The following is a 24,014-nucleotide window of genomic DNA, read 5'->3' as shown; positions in this document are numbered from 1 at the left end:
AAAGCGCATAAATATGCATGAAGATCATTTATACGGGCGCCGCTCGCGCTTCTACTATCCACGCCACGCTATGCCACATCGCATACGTATCTAACACACACCTACACACGCACGCACATACACGTAATACGTGTACGCGTGTATATATATATATATATATATATATATATATATATATAATATGTGTGTATGTGTGTGTGTGTGCGCGCGCGCGCGCGTGTGTGTCTGAGTCCGATCCATCCTCAACCCCCTGTTACGGCTCACACCCCCTCCTGTCTCTCTTTTATGGGCACGTTATTAACATTTTATCGACGCACGGTGGCCAGGATTTCGACAGTTTTTTTTTTTTTTCTCGTTCACCTGTCCTCCCCAACCCCCTCTAAAATCGTCCTCCCGTTTCATCCGTTCCCGACGTTATGCATGAAAATGATTTTTTTTTTTTTTACTCCCCCTCCCCCTCCCCCCCAGTTGGAAACGTTCCGCACGGCTTTTGACTGACGACTGTTTGCATTTGTTTCGTTACAGGTCTCAGCTCTACCGAGGAGAGACACGTGAGTAGAATATATTTCGCTCTATTTTTTTCTACATACATACATTTATATATATATATAGAATTTTTCTCGCTTTTTTTCTCTCTCTTGCACTTGTCCCAACTTTTCTCCCTCTCCCTCTCTCTCCGTTGCATTTATTTTCAAGTATCGCGGAATGTTTGTCGAAATTATCGCGTTATTTACGAGCCGCGTCGTACAATACTCGAATGGCGAGCGGGGGAATTTTCTTTATCAGAAATCCCGTCGTTAATGGGATTTCGCTTTTTCGAGGGGGGGGTTCTCCACCTTTTGCCCGGTGTATTCGGTGTATTTAATTTTTTCTTTCGCCGGTTTTAACGAGTAATTTTAACGGGACGCGCAACGTACCGACGCCGAAATCACGCGCAACGATAACGTCGTCATTTCGAATTAAATTATTAATGGACGTTGAAGTGGCGGCGACGTGGCGCGCTCTTTGTTAGAATTTTCGCGCGTCAGAAACGCAGAGAGAGAGAGAGAGAGAGAGTGAGAGAGTGAGAGAGAGAAAGATGAGAGACAGAAGTGTTCGTTGTTCGTCGAAAGGCGAGAAACAGAGCGAGGGAAGAACGGTGGAGACACGCGCGCTTTATTTTTCACGTGTCGTAATTAAGGTTTACTACGCAAATGAAATTATGTCAGCGCCGCTGTTTTATCGCCGATGAAACAATAATACGCGCGGAGATTTACGGACCCATATTTTCGCGCCGGTAAATATTTCGCCGCTGGAAACGCAGACAAATCATTTATCGAAATGTCGAGTTAACAATCGGATTATCCGTTCGACTTCTACGTATCGATCTAGCGCATAAATAAATAAATATGCGAACGGATGGGCATTTTTTACCGTTTATCCGTTCTCGCTGCTGTTTCACCGTGTTGAAATTTCGCAAAGGATTTAATGACGTAGATAAATAAATCCAATTGAAACGAGTCGAGAACGAACGGCAAAAATTGTCTCTGTATTTTCAACGATTAAAATTGCTTCGACATCCGCGTCTCTGTTACTGAATTTATGGCGCCGTGCACCGATCCGCGCAACGCAACGCGCTTGGAAAGAAGTTCCTTTCTCGTTTCTCTCCATCGAAGTTACGCGCGATAAATCGACGCCGCTCTTTTCGATAGAGGATCTGGCTGTAAGAGTTATCGCATCGTTTCGTAATAATTTAATGCCACCTTTTGAAATATATATCATCGTAGCAACAAATCCCTCCGATTTTAATCGATAATTGGTTATCAGTAGGTCGTTGGTTTAAATTTATCTGCTTCTCTGGAAACGATAAATCATAGATAGAAAAACAATTTAAAGGTCTTTTTGAGATATAAAAAATAATAACATTTCGACGAAGAATCTTGTTATTCTCGTTAGAGTTTCTTTGCTTCTCGAACGTTCAAATTAGCTCTTTCTGTCGCATTTTTTTTTTTTATTTTCTCAAACAATGAGTTTTTCGCTTATCTTTCGTGGACGATTTGTTGTTGCACGATTTAACTCTAGAACTACCAACCGACTAACGTATAAAATTTTCATCAGTGATGTTAAAGTGAAAAAAAAGTAGAGAAACTTGAGTAAGATACAATAGATTATACAAACTTTTATTTATTTTACAAAAAAATCATTTAAATATATAATATATTTAACAAAAATTGCAAATTGCAGTCATTTCGATCAGTTCCAGTGTTAATCAACATAATTTAGGAAGACTGTCCCCTGTACAATCGACATCTTTCTCACAGTTAATGCGCTTTCTCATATAACACGCTCAATCTTTCCACAATCGAATCACAACGTGCAGACGTTAAACGACAAAGCTTTCGTTTCCAATCGATGGAACTCCACTCTAATAACTCCAACCTGTTTCCTCTGCGTAACGTAAACGAGGCACTCGAGACAACTACGTATTTCTAATCTCTCGGGGATACGGCAGCGTGAACACGCGGCGTGTATACGCGCGTACAACCTACTCGACACACTCGAGCACTCGCGACGTGACCTCCTACCCTTCCACCCTCTGTATTACAGCCACATTACACGCGTGTAACTTTCCGTGCGCGTGAAGGGTACAACGAGTGCTTCGATGTACTTCGCTCACGAGCATCCACTGTACGCGCAATTATGTTTTCGACGAACGCGCGAGTGGTATAAAGTGGCAAGCGGGAAAGAGGCCTGGCGTGAGAAAAAAAAAAAAAAAAAAAAAAAAAAATACGTGGCCGAGCGGCTACTAAGAAAAGAACGTGGCGCCTTTTGCCTTTCGACTTCTCTCTCTCTCCCTCTCTCTCTCTCTCTCTCTATTTCTGGTTGCCGCGTTTCGGTTCGTTGGTTTTTCCAGGCTCAAACATCCTCGAATCACTTCCGGGAATTTCTTCTCTCTTTTCGCTTTCCCGCGCGGTTTGTTTTCCATTGAATTCCATTCAATGATTGGTCTTGTGCCCTGGTCAGTATTTTTCATAGTCATTTCTCTCTCTCTCTCTCTCTCATTTCAATTCAATTTCAAGATTTTTAACTGCTGGACGAACAGTTTTAGAGTAGACATTTTTCGAAATCGAAAGTTTCCAAAACCATTTCGCCTTCCTTCCTTCCTTCCTTCCTTTCTCGTTATATGTTTCAGTTTCAAGATTTGTTTAATCCCCCTTTGCGCTGGCAACTGGTTCGCGGACCGTAACGAGAGACCGAACCGTGTCGCTTTCTTTTTCTTTTGAACTCGTCGGTATGATATCACATTGGACAGAAAATTATTAAAAAGTAATAAACTTATCGTTTGTTTTGCCTGGGTTACATTTATATATAAATATAAATTACACTTATAAATATAATATAAATAGAGAAATATAGTATAATATAAATATATAAATATAGTATAATATAAATACAAATATATTATAAATATATAAATAATAATATAGTATAATATAAATATAAATATATTATAAATATATAAATATAAATATATTATATAAATATAATATTATTTATATATAATATTTATATATAAATATAATATAAATATAAAAACATTTATATAAATATACTTAAAACTGAGGAAATTGTTGCAATTTTGGTACAAAAAAATTCTCGACGTGCGTGGCACGTCATTCCAGCGCAAGAGGTTGACCACTGCGTCAATTTTAACTTGTCCATCTCATTTTTTCATCTCAAGGTCAGGCAGCAACGTGATTGGTTCATTGTTTGCAAGAACAATCTCGCAAAGAGATAAATAAATTTAAGAACTGCACGAGGATCTCTAGTGTTAACACTAGACGTTTCTAGAAGTAGACGTTCTCGGCTGTGAAAAACTGTGCGTCGAATTGCATACGTAAACGTCGATCCAACACTTTGGCACGAGACAAGAATTCTCATCGATGACTCTGAATAGAATTGACAAATATGTGCATCCAAATACATTTTATCTTGTACTTTAACACGTTTCAATCTGCATACGTTTATTCGGCGCTTCTACTCGCAATATGCACGCACGAGTAAAGTCGCATCATCATTTTCGCGAGAATCGTCGCGATCCGAGACGATGAAAAAACTCTCTCTGTGCGTGTTTGTTAACGCACTTCAATTTTCTTTTCTCTCTCGAAGTTACCAAGAATACATGGATACGTTGGTAAAATTAATCATCACGACATTATACTTTTCAAACAACTATCGCGCTCTGGTCGTTTCAAATTACAGCGCAAGCTCCGTTTATGCGAACTTGCCCGGAGACAGAAAGTTTATACAACTCTGGGAATTCATCGATTCTCTGCTCAGCTAATAATTTTTCGTTCGCGCAAGAAACAAGAAAGTGGATTTTCAATTCACCAGAGTTCATTTATCGACTGAAATTTAGCTCGAGGAAAATCGGGATTCGTACAAACATTAGGAGTTGTGCCATTATCATACATCACCATACATTATCATACATTAGGCGCTGGTTATTCCAGTGTTAGCCGACAACACAGAGTTACAATAAAAATGCAAACTAATTACGCGTCGCAAAACCGGCTACACGTTTCAATTACTCGTAATACACTCTGCTCTTTCCAACTGTGAAAATTTAATTAAAATAATAATAATAATAATTACTGTAAAATATTAACGATAATGATAAATTTAAATATAATTTAGAATTATAAATTATTCGTCATTATACGTCAGGATACGTTACAGGCTAATCTGAAGTTGTAATAAACAAAACTGGTTGGCCATTATTACGTGTTTGCCTTGCGAAACACTTTACCGGCGATTCGTTCGGCGAAGGTTTGAAACAAAGGTTTCGGTCGGTGTAAATCGAGCGAGAAACGGAACGAATCGGCTGGCGGGAACAAGGGGTGGGCGAGATATATAACCGGCGAAGAACGGATAGCATTAAAGTTACGAAAGTAATTACAGACGAATACTAGAGTTCTCGATTGTATCGAGCTTAGGGGATAAAGTCCCGCGTGCCGAGGCTCGGCCTCCATGCTCTCTCTCTCTCTTTCTCTTCCTCCCTCTCTTCGTAGCAGAAACTTTTCTTCTCAAAGTCGTAGCCGTAGGGATGGAAGAGGAGTCTACGGTTCTTCGCCCGTAGAAAATGCAAGTAACGACCTTCTTCTCAGCGAGAACACAGTCCCGAACCAGGCTCGACGAACGAACGTGCCCGAGCGCAGAGAGACGGGAGAGATTCGAGATGAATAGAGAGAGGGAACCACGGAGGGCGCGTCGGAAGAAAGGAGCAGCCGGAAAGAAAAAGGAATGGAAGGAGAAGGGAGAAAGAAAAGAAAGAAAAAAAGAAAAAAAAAGAAAAAAAAATGGAAGGAGAAAAATAATGGAAAGAGCGGAGCACCCATAAAGAAAGGAAGAGGGAAAAGGGAGAGATAGCAGCGTGTATTATAGGTTTGCCGAGCCTGTAATCATCGCGGGACCGCGAAACGCCCATCGACGCCCTCTCATTCTGCCTCTCGCCATTCTATTTTCCTCTCTCCTTATCCCACACCCATCCTCGGGCAGTTTTCTCTCGTTCTTTCGTCCTTGCCGCGTGCATCGCCTCGTCCTGTTCCCTCTTCCAGCCCATGCCGACTCTATAATCATTATCAACCTCTTCCCAAAGCATCCTCTTCCATATTTCTTTTTTTTCTCTCTCTCTCTCTCTCTCTCTCTCCTCTTTCGTTCCTCTTTTTTTTCTCTTCTTCTCTTCCTCTCCTGCCTTCCTTCTGCTCGTATATCGCGAGCTTCCTTTAATTCTCTTTCTGCTGGGAGCCGCGCGCGCGCCCTCCCTTTTTCCCCCCCTTCCTTTCCTTGGATTTTAGTGTGGCCTCTCCATGGCCAGCCTGGAATTCTATTAAGCTTCGTTACAAACTGGATCTGGCCATGCGGGATATAATCTGGACACGTCGCGTGCCGACAAGGGACACGGAATTTCCGTGGGAATGAGTTCCGAAGGTTATACGCGCGAGAAAATTGGCTTAGGGTGAATTAGACTCGGGACCTCCGGTGGCCCTCGGACGCGTCCGAGACGAGCTATGATTGTTAGCGGGAATTCGATGCGAAGGTTTGACCCTTTTCGACTCGTCGTCTCGGGTGTTCTCCATTGTCTGCTCACCGTGATACATACACGCGGATGTACTCCGAGCTGGAAACTGTGAAACTGCTGTCGCAGTTTTTGTTTTGATCGCGGAGAATTTACCTCTTGCGCAGTCGAGAATTTTTTGCAACCTAAAATTGCAACATTTTCTCAGTTTTAAGTATATTTAAATGTAACAAATTATAAGTTTATTACTTCTTAATAATTTCTATTTAGTGATGTCACACCGACGAGTTCAGAAGAAGAAGAAGAAAGCGACGAATTATTGTATACGGTTCGGTCGCTCGTTATGGTCCGCGCAACCAGTTGTCAGCGCAAAGGATTTTTTTTCGAGGACAATTCGCAAGTTCTTTGAATTTCGTAAGGCTCGCTGTAATTTTTTTTTTTCATTTTTAATCTACTCAGACAGCAGAAATCTGTCAGAGTAGAAATTTAATTTTTCGCGGCTGTCGGTGAACAAATTGTGTTGCAACATTACAAAAACAGGCGATGTACGGAATGTAATTGACACGGAAGATTGAAGCAATGAAGAATAAAACCGAGAGTTAAATTGGAGATGGCGAAACTGAAGACATTTCTTATGGAAATGATTGGAAAACAAATGTTACAAGAACGAACGATATAAAGGCACAGAATATAACTTGAAGTGATACGGCGATTGACAATTAACAGCGAGGAATAAAATCGATGGTTGAAATCAAAGTATACACCATTTTTATGACTTCAAAATCGAAGACATTTCTTGATGTTATTGAAGATTAAATTGTATCATAATATTCGAGAAACGAACGATATGAAGGTACAGAATATAATTTAAAATGATACCGAAAATTAACAGCGATCAATAATTAATAGCGAAGAATAAAGTTAAAATTATTAAAATATACATCTACTCTATTTTTATGACGTCAAAATCGAAGACATTTCTTGTGGTTATTGATGATCAAATTGTATCGTAATATTACAAAAACGAACGATACGAGGGTACAGAATATAACTTAGAATAATACGAAAGATTAACAAATAACAGCGATTAATAGCGAGGAATAAAATCGGGGGTTAGAATAAGTATATATACCTGTTCCACATTTATGACGTCAAAAATTGAAGACTCTCGAAGTTAGCGATTAAAACTCCAATCTCGAGAAACGAATATCAAAGATTCGTATAAAAAAAACGTGACGGAGGATTTTCAACGAACAATCAAAGTTTTCTTGTGACTTGACAGCTCAAAAGAATTTCAAGTTCGACGAATTTTAAGACGAACGAATGTCGAATATTTGTGTGAAACGAGGACAAGACAGAAAGGAGAGGAAAAGAAAGGAAACAGGAAATATATAGATAGATCGCGTTGGAATATCATCGGGGCGATGATTAAATTATATTGCCCATATCAAAATCACGGAAAATCTCTCGAACGCAATTCCGTCTCGCGGATATAGTGATTTTATTCACCGTAACGTAAACCCCACTCAAAATCTACGTATCGTGGCTCGTCGTTCGGCTGTCACGGATGGAAAGTCGAAATCGATTATCGCGAACGGTCGCGTGACAATTGATAATAACCGTCGACGCGGGTAATTACGGTTTTGTCACGTTGATCGAACCGCAGGAAACACGTGGGTAATCCGTTGTTTCAGTCTATGCCGGTTGTCTGTTATTTAACCAGAGATTAACGGCTGTGTAAACGTGCGCCTCTGCACGGATAGAAAACCGTATCAACTTCGTTCGTTCTTATCGTCTCGTCCCTATTAGCAAATTGATCTTACCACGCGGTGGTGGCTCGAGATATTGAATCGAAGTACTCGTATATAATGAGAGTATGTGAATAGTTATGAAAGTATTTTTTTTTTATAAATATATTATAAATATAAAATAATTATAAATAATTATTGTAATTTATATTATATATATAATATAATTTATATTATAAAAATATAAATATAAATATATTATATAAATATTATATTTATATAATATAATATATATTTATATATTTATATTATATAATATAATATTTATATATTTATATTATATTTCTAATATAAATATATAAATATATTATATATAAAATATAAAATAATTATAAATAATTATTATAATTTATATTGTAAATATATAAATAGATATTATATCATATTAATATTTATATAATATAATATATATTTATATATTATATTTATAATATAAATATATAAATATATATATGTATATATTATAAATATATTATTACATATGTTATTTAGAAAAGATAGTGAAGCACTTTCGCGAGCACTGTAGTGAAGTACAGTGGACTCAAAAATGTACGTAAAAGTTACTGTTTGTATTATACACGAAATTATTATATTTTGAAAAGGTCATGAAGTTCGTAATGTTCGTGACCATTTTGTACGTTCATAATATTTTTAAGACGACTGTTGGTGTTTACACTAATTTACTACATTTATGTAGTATGCGTGTAACTTTTATATATATGTATACATATATACACTTTCAAATTAGTTTCAAATTTTGTTAATAAAACGAGATTTCAGAAAGTTGTGCATAACGCGGCGGCTGCTAAAAATTCCCTGGCTAACATTTAATTTTGATCGTACGATTGCAACAATTTCTAAATACGTTGTGCTGCGTTTTATACGATCATGAAAATTTTTGTAAAAACAATTTCGTCGGTGGATGATTTAAATTAAAATGGAATAGCTGTGGTCACATATTTTTCAACAGCCTTCATACTCTGTATATAATGCCTACGGTAAAAATTTTCTACAATTGAAATGTCATTTGAGAAACGTATTTCCTTTTCTTTCGTTGTTCTTTTCTCTCTCTCTCTCTCCCTCTCCCCCCCCCCCTCTCTACCTTTTCCCTTCCCCTTGTCCCAAAGATACGATCGAAACGCGACCATCGATAACAATCTCGCGTGCCATTTTATGGTGCGTTATTCGAAACGAGCGAGTGAGTGCGCGCCGCGAGAGCCGTAATTTTCGTCACGTTACAGAGAAGCTCGATATCGCCCGGTGATAAATACAGTCGTCCACGTACACCGCAGGAGACGCACCATTCCCATCATTCTCAGAATCACCATGACCATCCCATGCACATCAAAAAGATGAAGAAGGAGCAGGACAAGGACATTGGTCACGTAAGTCTTTACACTGCGTTATTGTTCTTGCATTCGAGCATTCTCACCTCTTTTTTTTTTTTTTTTGTTTGGCTCGACCCAGTTTCGCTCGCGTTTCTTTGGAACATTGTGATTCCAAGGGAAATGGAGCTGGGAGAAACCGGGTCGAGAAATGAAAAATATACGTAGGACAAAGAACACATCGGAACGATTCGTGGATCGAAACTGCGGATTACCTCCGTTACCAGTTGAAAACACTGATTTTCTTTTTCTGCTGGGAGAACTTTCGTTTCGAAGTCTCGATCAATCACGGATCACCAGATTTTCGCGATAACGCAGCATCTTGAAGACGGGATCGCGCAATTTTTTTCCATTAAACGGATTTTAAATTCGAAAAAGAAATAAATAAATTTATAAATTTTTCATTTGTTTTTTTTTTTAATTTTAATTTTAATACATTGAGATACGAGTGTGTTCGATCTCTAGATCAAAATCTATGCAACTTCAAATTTTTAGGTGTTGCAATTTTTTTTTTTTTTTGGCAAGCAACATCAACGTGTTCGTATTTGTCTATTTTTATGCAAATTTCTGCTTCCGACATTTTGTTGACACAGGGCGAAGCAGTCGAATCGCGAAAAATCTTTCTCGTTGCGGACGTCGTTCCTTCGCTTATCGTGGCAATCGGTCGAGTATTTAATTTGGATTCAAATCGTTTATCAAATCGTAAGATTGCAAGTTAATTAGCGACACTGATGAAATTGGCATCAGATATCGTTATAATTCCAATGCTAATAAGGAACCATGATTGAGACTTCAACAAGATAACACGCCAATGTGTGACTCAAATACAAATCGTGCGTAGTTCAAACACTCTTCAGCACGAATAACAAACTTTCGGCGAATTTCTTGCTAAAACGAAAAAGAACATGTGTCGCATTTAATTTTTCGCCAGATGTGCGAGTTGTAGCAAAAGATCACTTTAATAGACTCACTTTTCTGTATCTATTTAAATATGTATCTATTTAAATATACTTCTTTTTAATTATTAAAAAGTCAATTTTTATTACAATATCGTATAATCAATGCAAACAGTATATTAATTCGTCAAATTTATATAAATTCTTCTTTTCATTTAGTCGATTATCAGTCTCTAAAATCAATTTTTATTACAATATCATTTGACGAATTAATATACTGTTTGTATATATGATATTGCAATAAAAACAATATATAAATTCATCTTTTTATTTGATGCATAGAACGATCATTTATATTGATACTGATACATTTGTACACAAATGAAGAAGCACGCTTTTGTATGAACATCTACGAACATCCTGTTTTCTTTTTATAACAGAAACATTCAAGTAAATCTCTGATGTACCAAAGAACTATACTAAACGACACATAAATATGTTAAAAGAAAATTTATTAAAGACCTGTATTCAGAACGCGAATCCTCAGTTTCTTACGTACATGTTCAATACCAAAAATCGTCCATTAGTGCTAAAGAACTATACTAAAAGACACGTAAATATGTTTAGAAAGAAAAAAAAAAAAAAATTAAAGATGTGTATTGAGAACGTGAATTCTGAATTTCCTACGTACACGTTTAATACCAAAAATCGTCCATTTGTGCTAAAGAACTAAAAGACACGTATATATGTTTAGAAAGAAAAAAAAAAAAGAACTATACTAAAAAACACGTAGATATGTTTCGAAAGAAAGAAAAAAAAAAAAAATTAAAGATGTGTATTGAGAACGCGAATTCTTAATTTCCTACGTACACGTTCAATACCAAAAATCGTCCATTTGTGCTAAAGAGCTATACTAAAAGACACGTAAATATGTTTAGAAAGAAAAAAAAAAAAAATTAAAATATATTAAAGATGTAAAGAACTATACTAAAAGACACGTAAATATGTTTAGAAAGCAAAAAAAAAAAAAAATTAAAGATGTGTATTGAGAACGCGAATCCTCAATTTCCTACGTACACGTTCAAAATCATAGTGATTTCTCAAACCGAGGCCAGTCGGAAAATAATCTGTCAATCACCCCCGTGTCTCCAGAGTGACGGCGAGAAGAGCGATCAGGATCTGGTGGTGGACGACGCCAGCGAAGGTCCGACGAGTCCGGTTGTGAACGGGACGACGTCGCCGCGAGAGAATGGCCTGGACAAAGTGGCACCTATCGGCACCGGCGTGCAGACGAAGAAAGACGTGCCACCGCACTCGCCTCGAAGCGGGACCAGCAGCAACGCGAGCACACCGTCGGCCAAGAAGATGGAGGAACGAGAAAAGCCAACGACACCGATCTCAAAGCCTCTGACACCAACCTCGGGCTCGGCGATCAGCGGCGGCTTGAAGCCATCCGGCTCGGCGAAGCTACTTCAGGGACCGCCGCCTCCCGGCGTACCGAGCGCATATCCGCCGCACTACGCTCCCGGGCCGCCGCCTCACCATCTGGCACCACCCGGCCAGCATCCTCACGTCGACATGATGGGATATAACGGCTACGTGGCGCCTAGAGCACCACCTTCGCTGCAACAGCTCTACGATCCCCATGTGGCCATGAGAGCACCGATGGGATCGGTCGGAGTGCCCGGAGGCAAACCGTAAGTGGACACACATGCACACTTTGCACTTATGCGTGGAATATCCGATCCGTTCGAATTCGTCCGATTCTTGCGTGAATTTGTATATACTTTTGCGTGAGTTATAGCACACTCGAAAATTAGGGGATATTTTCAAAATGATTATGAAGCGATAAGAAAGAAGAAGCATTGGATGTTTGTTTTTATTAAAGAAGAACGTCAGAAGAGCAACTGGTCGTTTGCTTCTCTGATGTTCTGACTGATTATTAATGTTAGAAGCTGTTTTCTCTGTAGAAGAACTAAGTACACTGCTCGCAAAAGTTAGGGGATATTTCAAAATGATTATGAAGCGATAAGAAAAAAGAAGCATTGGATTTTTGTTTTTATTGAACAAGAACATCAAAAGAGCAACTGGTCGTTTGCTTCTCTGATGTTCTGACTGATTATTAATGTTAGAAGCTTTTCTCTGTAGAAGAACTAAATACACTGCTCACAAAAATTAGGGGATATTTCAAAATGATTATGAAGCGATAAGAAAAAAGAAGCATTGGATTTTTGTTTTTATTAAACAAGAACATCAGAAGAGCAACTGGTCGTTTGCTTCTCTGACTGATTATCAACCCTGTAGAAGAACTAAGTACACTGTTCGCAAAAATTAGGGGATATTTCAAAATGATTATGAAGCGATAAGAAAAAAGAAGCATTGGATTTTTGTTTTTATTGAACAAGAACATCGGAAGAGCAACTGGTCGTTTATTTCTTTGATGGTCTTGTTTAATAAAAAAAATTAAATGCTTCTCTTTTTTATCGTTTCATATTCAATTTGACATATCCCTTAATTTTTGCCAGCAGTGTATTTAGTTTTTCTACAGAGAAAATCTTCTAACGTTGATAATCATTTAGATTTTTTTCTTTTTCCGTCAGGAGTTATATTAATCTACGATTAATAATAATTACGCAGGTTTTATTCCTATATAAATTTGTATTTTTATGATAATCTTGTATTTTTATCATAATCTTGTATCTTTATGATAATTTAATTTTTCAGGGACTACGTCTGGGTACGATTTTGTTCATTATTTTCATGAACTTGAATTATATTAATATTGCAATGATCAAACGGGTTCTTACTTCTACGTAAATTTTTATGAGTGCAATATCAATCATTCGCGAAAGACATTTGACGTCGCTATCATAGCTTTAATTCATCATTTTCGTGGATTTGAATTATATTAATATTGCAACGATTAAACTACTTCTTATTTCAATGCAAATTTCTATTTAAATTTGTAATGCAATCCTATGTAAATTTGTATTTGCATTTTTGTGAGTATAAACCCTTCAGCATGGACATCTGATGTTAATGACTTAGATTTTGTTCATCATTTTCGTGCATTTGAACTATGTCAATATTACAACAGTGAGATAGACGTAATAATAATTTGCAAAATGGCGGCTGTCAGTCGATTATAAAATTTAGCAGCGTTGAAATAACTTCTGATATAATACGGCGCGCAGACGTTGAAAAAGTAATTAGATTTACGTTTGAATAGACTGTGGATTTTGTATGCAAATATATATTTTCATCAAACCAGAGTGGATTATTTCATTTACTGAATATTCTATTTTCGCTTCTATTTGTATCTAAATTTTGTGTCTTCAGAGTTTGAAAAATCCGCAGCCCAGTCGCAACAAATATTGAATATTTTATGAACAACCTCATCGCGCCATTAAAACAAGTTAAAATCTTTGCATAAACGTCGCGAAGATGTGGAATGAAACTTGGAGCAGGTAACACGAAGGCCAAGTGACACCGCGGGGCTGTTTGCCTTCGAGATAGATTTTAAAATTTCGACAGAGTGTTTCGCGATAAGATAATTCGATCAAACCTATCTGGGGGATATTAAGAGAAAATATTTGACACAATTACTTGTTGTCGTGTCGTAATGATAATAATGATTTCCATCGATAAACCGCTGGAAATCGCACGTCGAACATGGAAGTTTCCAGCTGTCAATTTCCAATATCAATTTATGTTTCCCCGTTTGTATACATATATATTTTCTTTTTTAAACTAAAAAATTTTTTTTCCTTTTCACACATTCCTTGGCGAACGAAACGTGTAAAATTGACGCGTTACGTTTCTAAATGAAAGATCGAATATCCATGTATAATACGGTTTTTTGTTAACGGTTTTGTTTGATATTCGGTTTGCTTGCCAGCCAGGGCTCGTTATCTTCTGTTTGCTATGAAAATTTACCAATCCGGTTGTTTATTGTAGCGGACGAGCGGTTAAAATACGATGCGTTATCGATATATTTTTATTTTAATGCAGATGTCAGTGCCGCCAGAGATTAATGTTCAAGATAAAGATCGATTGAATGCGAAATTTTCGTGTGCAGAATAATGTGTGCACGCCCAATTTATGAAACGCGTTGATACACTTACCTTTTGAAAACGAGAGGATCAATATTCCTCGGACGTAAGTTTTCACTTTTCTAACAACGAAATCAGCGAGGTGGTCATAACAATTGTAATCAAAATACATAAAATAATTGAAACGTTAGACTTCTTATTAGCATGACGAATTTGGTTTAGTAAATTCACAGTGTTGATTAAAGGTACGACGCCACTTTTTCATGCTGGTCTTAACGGCTCGATCAAAAACCTTCTATTGTCATCCCCAGTCGATGCTGTTTTGTTTAACGTCTACAAAGATGGTTCACCTCGGATCACCACGTGAACATTTGAAAATTGACGCTATCTAAATCCTAGTCTTAAGTCTATGAAACTCAGGCTCGCCGTCAATCGGGAGGCAGACATGTATTCGATATACGAAGATGTATATAAATATTGGAGAAAGAGAGTCACGAAAAAGTACAGTTTTATTTTAAAGCTGATTATTAATTACGAGAGACGTTCCATTTAACGCGTATGCACAAAATTAAGTTCGATTGAATCAGTCCCAATCGTAAGCGGACGATGCGACTCTGCAGTTAGTTTGAGAAACCTCGGAGCAATTGTTAATTTAACTCGAAACGAGAGGCGAGGCCAGATTCGTCCAACGAAATTCTTTCGAAGGAATTTTTATCGTGGAAAATAATCTCATTACCAGCGTTGTTACCCAGAATTTCATAAATGTAATCATAAGTGCAACATAACGGGGGCGTCGATGAAAGTATCGCGAGGTTTTTTCTTCGACCTTTTGAAAGCCTCGAGCGAGAAGAGAAAGCCGCGCTGTTTGCGCGCGGATCGATTCAATTTGCCTATATCTACAATTTGACAGTGTTAATTAATTAAATTTCTCCATTACTCTATTAAATCCTCTAAAATATTCCTACGTTAAAAATTATGTTTGCCGTGGCCAAATTATTCCCGAAACATAAACGGATCCACTTTGTCCGCTATTAATATACACTATTAATTAATTAAATTTCTCTCGGTCGTTACGAACACCTGATCGTTTCGCTCCTGTGTTACGTCCGCGCGATCAATTTAATTCTCCGAAAGAAAAAAGGGAAGAAAGAATAAATACAAAAAGAGGAGTCAAAGTTCGACGATCAAAATCCCGGTGTCCGTCGATTAACTTCTCTAGTTTTCGTTTCGAACGATGGTTGGATCGCGTCGAAGCGTGTCAGCGAGCGGAACAGCGAACGGATGGTTTGGCAGACGCGTGTTCACCGCACGAGTCGCATTTTTCTGGATGTTTCAGCGCGTACAGCTTCCACGTGTCGAGCGAGGGCCAGATGCAGCCGGTGCCCTTCCCACCGGATGCGCTCAGCGGACAAGGGATACCGCGTCATGCGCGGCAAATTAATACCCTCAGCCACGGGGAGGTCGTGTGCGCTGTCACGATCTCCAATCCGACCAAATATGTGTACACCGGCGGCAAGGGATGCGTCAAGGTCTGGGACATTGGTCAAGCAGGCACAGGAAGCACCAAGTCCGTCTCCCAGCTCGACTGTCTGCAACCTGACAACTATATCAGGTCGGTGGTTCTCCTCGATTCTTTTATTTTTCTTACCGCCTTTTCCTTTCAACATCTCCTGGAGTTGACGTACACGTGTCGTACGAATATACATACGTGTATTTAATTTTTTATTATTTAACTTAACCTCTTGCGCTGGAATTTGTTGTCCCGATACTGCAATATTTTCTCAGTTTTAAGTATATTTAAGCATAACTCGGGCAAAACAAATAACAAATTTATTACTCCTCAATCAATTTCTATCCAATGATATCGTACCGACGAATTATTGTAATACGGCTTGGTCGCTCGTTATGGTCCGCAAATCAGTTGCCAGCGCAACGTCGAAGCGATCGAAGATATAAGAGACATTCTTATCGATTGGCGAACGAACATTTGGATTCTATTATTAACGTTAGAATTAAAATTAAACGGCTCTTAAAGCATAAAATTTCCATCGGAACGACATTAAAGATAGAAAATCTTCGCAATAGAAGCTTTTATTTATACAATTTAAACCTATAAGGACGCACTGTTTCACATTATTAAATATCAATGAATAACAAAAATCATAAATCGCTCATTTCGACTACATTACGTTTGCGAATTCTTCGCTGAGGTTCTCTGTTTAAAAAAAAATTTGCCCCTTGGCAATCGTCGATACTCGTGCAAAATTGAATCGAATATTTTAACATAACATTTCTGCTTGGAAATTTCAAATTCTGTCGCGCCGCGTTCGTTTCTATACACCATGAAACATTAATTACGAAATAATTTGTTACACGCGCGCTGACCTATTTCCCACACATTTTTACCTCGAATTTAATTGCTTCAGGCATCGAACTCGTCCCGGCTCTACCACAGACGATGCTCGCCAGACCCGATAGACACACATACCCATATGAAATATGACATCGTTTAAAAAAGGCAATCGCCAAATGCCTACCACCGATTCGAATCGAACAATTTTATCGAACACCCTTGCGACACCGCGAGCGAAAATTACGCAAGCCATCCGCGCGTTTTATGCCGCGAGAGCCAGAGAGAAGACCGGCAATCAGAGCGAGAATCAAGCGAATGAAGCGGAACGCCGCGAAAAAAGAAAGATGGCCGTAGGCGAACGTCGACATATAATGAGATTCGACGTATTCGTCGCACGGTCACGCTCGAAAAATCGCGGCGAAGTGTGTCGGGCTCGCGTAGAACAAACGCGGCGGCGTGACGTTTTCACGATACATTTCGCGCTGGATGCGCGTTTTAACGTGCCGGGCAATATGGCCGCCGCGCTCCCCGCGTATAATATCGCGCCCGGTATATATATATGTACGTGACTGTTAATGTCCGCGATACGCTGCCCGGTAATTGAAGTCCCCGGCCGCGTTTTTTGAACGTAGCAGCCACGCCGAGCCACACCGGTAAATTTAATACATTTCGTCCGGTAATGCATGCTCTAACCCCTACCTCTCCCCCCCCCCCCTTATGCCTCTTCTGCATTAAAAGGTACTTTATGAGCCATCGGTCACAGTTGCTAATCACGGCCGCTGCAGTCCGCCCGATTTCGACACGCTCCACCGCGTAAAAATGATTACCACTTTTAAAACCCTGTCAAACCGAGCGAAACGGCTGGAACTCGCGACGCCACCACCCGTCCCTCGTTCTCCAGGCCGAGCTCCAACAGTTTCGCGCCAGCGTTTTCATTCAGCGCGGCATTATTCTCGATTATGCTCGACTTTTCGGCCCGTCGAAGTCGCAAATTCGAATTGCCGAGATCTCTGTATGGCGCACTTTGCGTTCCGAGAGTTCACAAAGTGATTTTGCGTTTGACGATGTTGGTTGGTTTTGACGGTTCTGAAAGTTCTGTCGCGATAGGACATAACGGGAGAGTATTTAAAGCCCAATTTCCTCTTCTCGCAGAGAGTTTCATCTGTCAATTGGAATTTGAAAAAAATCGTTGCTTGTGCCTAAAGTAACCAACGGTGCTTTTGGATTCGAGCTAACAACGAGACAGATGAAACATTTCTCGATTAGATCAGTAAATTCAATCCAAGCCAAAATGATCCAGGATGAACTTGCCAAGACTCGAAACGCGACCTTCCTCGATCAAATCGTAAAAACGATCCAGATTAAAAGTGTCAAGAACGAGTCTAACGTACTCCAGTATCTCAGGACTTTAACCTTCCTCAATCAAGCCATTTGATTAAAAACACTCGATACTTCAAAATACGACTTCAACGATAACCTTATAACCTTCCCTCGATCGGGCCAGCGATTCGAAATACTTCAAAACGATCCAATCTCCTAATACATCAAGACCTGAACGATAACCTATCATGTATCATCCTCGATGAAACCATCGGTTCAAAATATATCTCAAAATAGTCCAAGCTCCAATCATCCCAATAATTCAACCACAACCTACAACTATCCTTCATGGAAAATACCTGAGAATGATCCAGAATTAGGCTCGAGAGAGACGACACCTGAACTATATATAACGAAACGTACGTTGTGACGTGCCCAGGTCAGTGAAACTGCTACCGGATGGCAGAACGCTGATAGTCGGTGGTGAAGCTAGCCGGCTGAGTATCTGGGATCTGGCGAGTCCGACGCCGAGGATCAAGGCCGAATTAATCTCCGCCGCCCCCGCCTGTTACGCTCTGGCGATCTCGCCGGACTCGAAGGTCTGCTTCAGCTGCTGCAGCGACGGCAGCATCGCCGTCTGGGATCTTCAGAATCAGTCTCTGGTGAGACAGTTCCAAGGTCACACGGACGGGGCATCCTGCATCGACATATCCGCCGACGGCTCGAAACTGTGGACCGGCGGATTGGACAACACGGTGCGCTCGTGGGATCTACGCGAGGGCAGACAGCTGAAGCAACACGACTTCACATCGCAGATATTCTCTCTCGGCTACTGTCCCACGGGGGAATGGCTGGCCGTCGGCATGGAGAACTCGAACGTCGAGGTGTTGCACGCCTCAAATCCGGACAAATATCAGCTCCACTTGCACGAGTCTTGCGTGTTGTCGTTGAGATTCGCGTCCTGCGGCAAGTGGTTCGTCTCCACCGGCAAGGACAACCTGCTGAACGCGTGGCGCACGCCTTACGGAGCGTCCATATTCCAAGTAAGTAATACTTTTCTTAATTTTCATCTGTTACAAATGTTTGGGTGTTTCGTAACTTGTGGGACCCACTTCGAGAGCTGATTGTACGCCTAAAACTAATGAGAAAAGGTCATATAAATATACATATGTCCTGTCTGTCTTCGTTTATGAGATATCATGAATTTTCTGTTTTAATTACTTTTACAAAAGATGCTCGAAATGACCATCTTGCATTTGAAGACAAGCCTGCACGCGTCTTGTCATTCATCTGGTTACTCTCTCTATCATTCCTGGTGTTTCTCGAATTTGCCTTGCTCTATTCTATTTCGTAGTATTTCAGCATTTTCTTCAATCCATGTTGCGTGTACAATAGATTTTAAATGTCCCCACATTCAAATCCGGAGAACGAGCAGGCCATGCAATAGGATACCTCCACGACCAATCCATTTATTTGCAAAGTGTTGATTTAAAAATTGCCTAGCCACTCGGTTAAAATGCGGCGGAGCTTCATCATGCATGAACCACGTACGAAGTCTAATATCGACTGGAACTTCCTCTAATATTTCGTGTAAACGCGTGCTCAAAGAATCAACGTACTTTGCGCCTGTTAGTTTCCCATCAAGAAAAAAAGGTCCAATTAAAAATTTATCAATTATTCCTGCCCATACGTTTAAACTAAACTGATGTTGATGTCTTGAATGCACAGTAACATGTGGGATTTCTTCATTTCAATTATCATTATTATGAAAATTGAATGTACCATCCCTGGTACTAAAACTAGCTTACTAGAGTTTGCTCTGTTTATAAAATTCATTATATCTCATAAACGAAGACATATTTATATAACTTTTTTGCATTATTTTTTTAGGCGTACAATCCCGAAGTGGGTCTCACAAATTACAAAACACCTTGTAGATTTAAGGTTTTTTCTTTTTTTTTTTTTTTAACACAAGCAATCAAGCAAACGAAAGTTTATCGGGTATAACATTGTTAACATTGTCAGATGAAAAATACTGAAATGCGATATAACATGAAGTTTATTACATTTTAATTTATCTCTAAGGCAAAGTACATGTGAAAACGCTATTCTCTTCATTATCAAGTCCGGCTACTTCTTCAATTCACGTGTCCTTCATGTTCTGAATTATCGATGTCTTCTAAATTTTATAGAATATCAAACACTCTCTTCCTGATTCGACACGAAGAACATTTCGCGCAGAAATTACCAATCTGAACCAAACGTTTGTTGATCTTTCCAAGTTAAATTTGCGTCTTATTTCTAGCATTAATAAGACGATGAATACGCATCGCGTGAGAAACAGATTTCAAATTCTAATTGTACGACGTCACGGATAATTAATGCAAAAGAAATATACAAAAAAAAAAGAACGAACTTTTTTCGCTCGATTTCTTTCGGCGACGAAATAATTTCTCGAACAGAAGAGAAACAAGAACTGGAAGGTAAATCTTCTGTGTCGCTTGCCTTACGAAGGGGATGTGTCTTGTGATGATTTCAGTCGAAGGAATCGTCATCGGTGCTCAGCTGCGATATATCGGCCGACGACAGGTACATCGTTACCGGTTCAGGCGACAAGAAGGCGACAGTCTACGAGGTTATGTATTGAACGACGAAAACCGCAAACGACCGACGAGAAAACCGCAAACGGACATATTCATCCGGCGAGTCGGAGGGCTCTTTTCTCCAGCGTGGGTGTACATAATTCTTATTACGATATTACGAGAGACGTTTGTTGCCGTTGTTCTTGTTATTGTTGTTGTTGTTGTTACTCTTTGTGAAGAAAAGGGTCCGTGCAAGAGGAAGGAGAAAACGAGCCGAACGAAGCCGGCGAAGCGACAGAGACACGCGTGCAAAGTGATTTTTTTTTTTTTTAGAAATTGTGATCACCGAATCGCGGTTGAATCGTAGCGTTCGAACGGTTTATAGGAATGTGTGTGAATCGACTGCCACGGCTTTCGACGTTTCGCGAGAGAAAAAAATGCTTACCGAAGGTCACGTGACTGAAAATTCATGACAAGAGGACGAAGAGGAGGATTCGTTTCGCTACCGCGGCGAATCGTCGTTTTCACGGTGGAGATTTCGCGAAAGAAAGGAGCACGTATTTTTTTTTTTTTCCTTTTTTAAGCAGCTGACACGTGAAATCAAACAGTTCGTTCCGCTCGTTGCGCGTACAGCCAGCATTTTGTACGGCAAAATGGCGCGTACGATTAAAAACAAACGCTGGCATTCACGTCGCGTTTTCGCCCCCTCCCCTGTACATTTTGTATATACGTCCATATATATATATTATATATGCATATATTTTACATATATGTGTATGTATATGTATATATACTATATATACACACGTCAATCTTTAAGTATACTATGATATTTTTCTACGTCCCCTAAAAGTGAGACGGAAAGCGAGTAACAGAAAACGGTTAAAAACAAAAAAAAAAAAAAAAAAAAAAAAAGAGGAGGAACGCGTACATACACATACACGATCATACAGAGATACATAAACACACGAGAAACTGAAAAAAAAATTTGTAAATATTGTCTGGCTTAGAGAATAATAACAGAATCGTGACGAGAGACGATTAAATAAAAAGTGATACTCGATAACGAACTCGGTGATCCGATTCATTTTCTCCCTTCAATCCTCTGCAATCCTATGAACCGTCATCGACAAAAAAAAAAAAAAAAAAAAAAAAGGAAAAACAAAACGAACGGAAAACAAAAACAAGAAGAAACGAGTATTTACGGGAAAACGAGGAGGGAGAGGGAGGGGATTTGGACCAAATAAAAAAAGGGGAAAAATATACAACATCGAGGAATAGAGTTTCGATGGGAAAAAATAACCCCGTGTAGGAGGAACGCGCGCGCGCGCCAGGTTATCACCCTGGAATGGTAGGTACGAAGCAAAAATCGCAGGCAAATATTATCTCGCCACGGTTGTAATATAAAAACCGATGAACGCGCGGCGAGACCACTTCGCGCCGCAAACATTCGAAAGCGGCCGAAGCGGACTAACGAACGCGTGCCACGGCGGCCGTCACTGAAAATATAAAACAAGGGCCGTCACGCGGCCCTGGTCCCCGGAGCCACCGTGCCCATAAACGTGTCAACGGCGGCCAACGTGCGTCGAGAGAGCCAGAGAAAGAGCCACCACCGGTACAGAGCGAGAAAAAGAGAGCGAGAGAGAGAGAGAGAGAGTACGCGACGTGGCGTCAACAATATTTAGTCACAACGCTGGCGTATCGTGTCGCGAAAATTACGACACCGTTTCGTCGATGGAAAAAAAAAAAAAAAAAAAGGGAAAAAAGTAACAATGGGGGGAAGAGAAAAAAAATATAACGCAACCGCACGCGCGTATGTATGCATGTACATACGTGCCGGACGCCACGTTACAACGGCGGCATTTCGTTCGTCGCGTTTCGTGCGCTCGACCTCCACGAGGGAAACGAGTTGCGGTAAACGCGAACGCGATGGTCACGTTTTGCCGACGCGTAGAAAGAGGAGGAGGGGGGTGGGGGGGTGATGGTCGGTATCGATCATAAACAGTAAAACAACGCGGAGAAAGAAGAAGCACGCGCGTGTAACACAGACGCGCACGGCGCACGGTGTGCGCCTCGACGCGAGACGTTTCCGTTGGAAATGGCGATCGGCCCGAGAGAGAGAGAGCCCCGTGCGAATCACGCCACCCGGTAGATAATTAGCGATGCAATCCACGATCGCGGAGCGCATATTCAATGGAAGGTTCATCGGCGTAATGTTATTATAATAGTGGCACGTTTTGCATATGTGACTGGGTAGCTGGTGCGAAGTGGGATCGGCGGTGGACGGTGGAAACGGGCGTGGGAGGTGGAAACGGGCGAAAGGGACTGACGTAACGTGGGAGGAAGATGAATACTGCCGTTGGTGGCGGGGGTTGGCACGGGGCGAACCAGAGGGGGGTTTGGGAACGATTTTACACGGGCTTTGCCGCACGCCAAGCGTATTTGCATGGTAATGATATGCGGCGCGACAGGACGGATGGAGTTCCGCCGGTGGCGGTGGTAAAACTGGAAGGGAGAGGGCGAGCGGGGACAGCGAAACGGCGATGGTAGGTATTTCGTGCACAAGTTTTGAATGTCGCGGCTAAATGCATCGGTTATTACGGTTAATTCGGTGAACGGCGGGAAGGAAAGAGCGAGCCAGCAGCTTTATTTATTCCGTTGAACGCGCTCGCTCGTTTCTCCGTCCGTTTATGTCAGCGCGAGTACAGGAGATCGCCGGTTGTTCTCGCTATCCGCTACTCAACGCCTTCGTTTCTCTCCATGGCTCAGCTGGCTGGTCCCCGGTTCTCCTTTGCGTCATCGCTTTAATCGTCTACACCGATGGAGTTTGTTCTGCGGTAAGAGGATTAACAAGCGCAGGGAGTCAGTCCGCCCGTTCGATCGTGTCAAACGCGGCGTAACGACTTAATCGACCCGACCGGCCCCCGCCTCGGTGTGATCGCTTCTCTCTCTCTCTCTCTCTCTCTCTCTCTCTCTCTTTCCCTCTGCTCGGAGGCCCTACGGTTCTCACTCGTTTTATTTCGTTTTAGAAACGCCATTTTCCGCGTGCGAACGGCGAATGCCGGTCAACTATCACACACACACACATATATATACGTGGTTGTGCGCCAGCACGTTTCCAGAAATGGATACACGCGGCGACGGCTTGATCGATCGTGATCGTAATCGCGATCGTGCCCGGACACCGTGTAATCTCCATTCTACGCGTAAAAACGGACGGGTAACGGCGTAATAAGTGGAGCCGTACCGCTATCATTCGGGATCGTTAGCCGCCCAGTAACTTGAGCTATCCGTGCCCGCGAGCCTCTGCCCTATTACGCTCCGCGTCGATGTCCAATTTCGCGGAAACCCGTGTTACCTTTTACGCCCGTGTGTGCACCGTGTCGCGCGTTCGTCACGCCTTCCATCCCTCGTTCGCTGTTTCCACACCGATTTCCAAACCGGGGCTAACCGACGGCGTAACAAAACTGACTGCTGAAAACGCTTCCCGCCGTTCTCCACGCCCGATCGCTTTCGATCCGTGTCTTTTACGCTTTACCGATTTCTCACTCGGTTCCGGA

General features: G+C 40.6%; 1 protein-coding gene across 1 annotated transcript in view; it reads left to right on the top strand.

Annotated features, from left to right (window-relative positions):
- Positions 1-21,524, top strand: part of LOC122533214 (protein groucho-like) — a 37,235-nt gene extending 15,711 nt beyond the window's left edge. The window contains exons 4-9 of the mRNA XM_043662707.1: positions 526-551; positions 9,108-9,251; positions 11,300-11,844; positions 15,536-15,811; positions 18,312-18,915; positions 20,412-21,524. Of these exons, the coding sequence (XP_043518642.1) occupies positions 526-551; positions 9,108-9,251; positions 11,300-11,844; positions 15,536-15,811; positions 18,312-18,915; positions 20,412-20,519 (1,703 nt within the window). The 3' untranslated portion in view covers positions 20,520-21,524. The remainder of the gene's footprint in view (positions 1-525; positions 552-9,107; positions 9,252-11,299; positions 11,845-15,535; positions 15,812-18,311; positions 18,916-20,411) is intronic.
- Positions 21,525-24,014: the final 2,490 nt, after the last annotated feature.

The sequence above is a fragment of the Frieseomelitta varia genome, unplaced genomic scaffold (assembly GCF_011392965.1).
Source record: "Frieseomelitta varia isolate USP_RPSP 00005682 unplaced genomic scaffold, Fvar_1.2 scaffold_506, whole genome shotgun sequence".
Lineage (NCBI taxonomy): Eukaryota > Metazoa > Arthropoda > Insecta > Hymenoptera > Apidae > Frieseomelitta > Frieseomelitta varia.
This window is presented reverse-complemented; position numbering and strand designations above follow the sequence as displayed.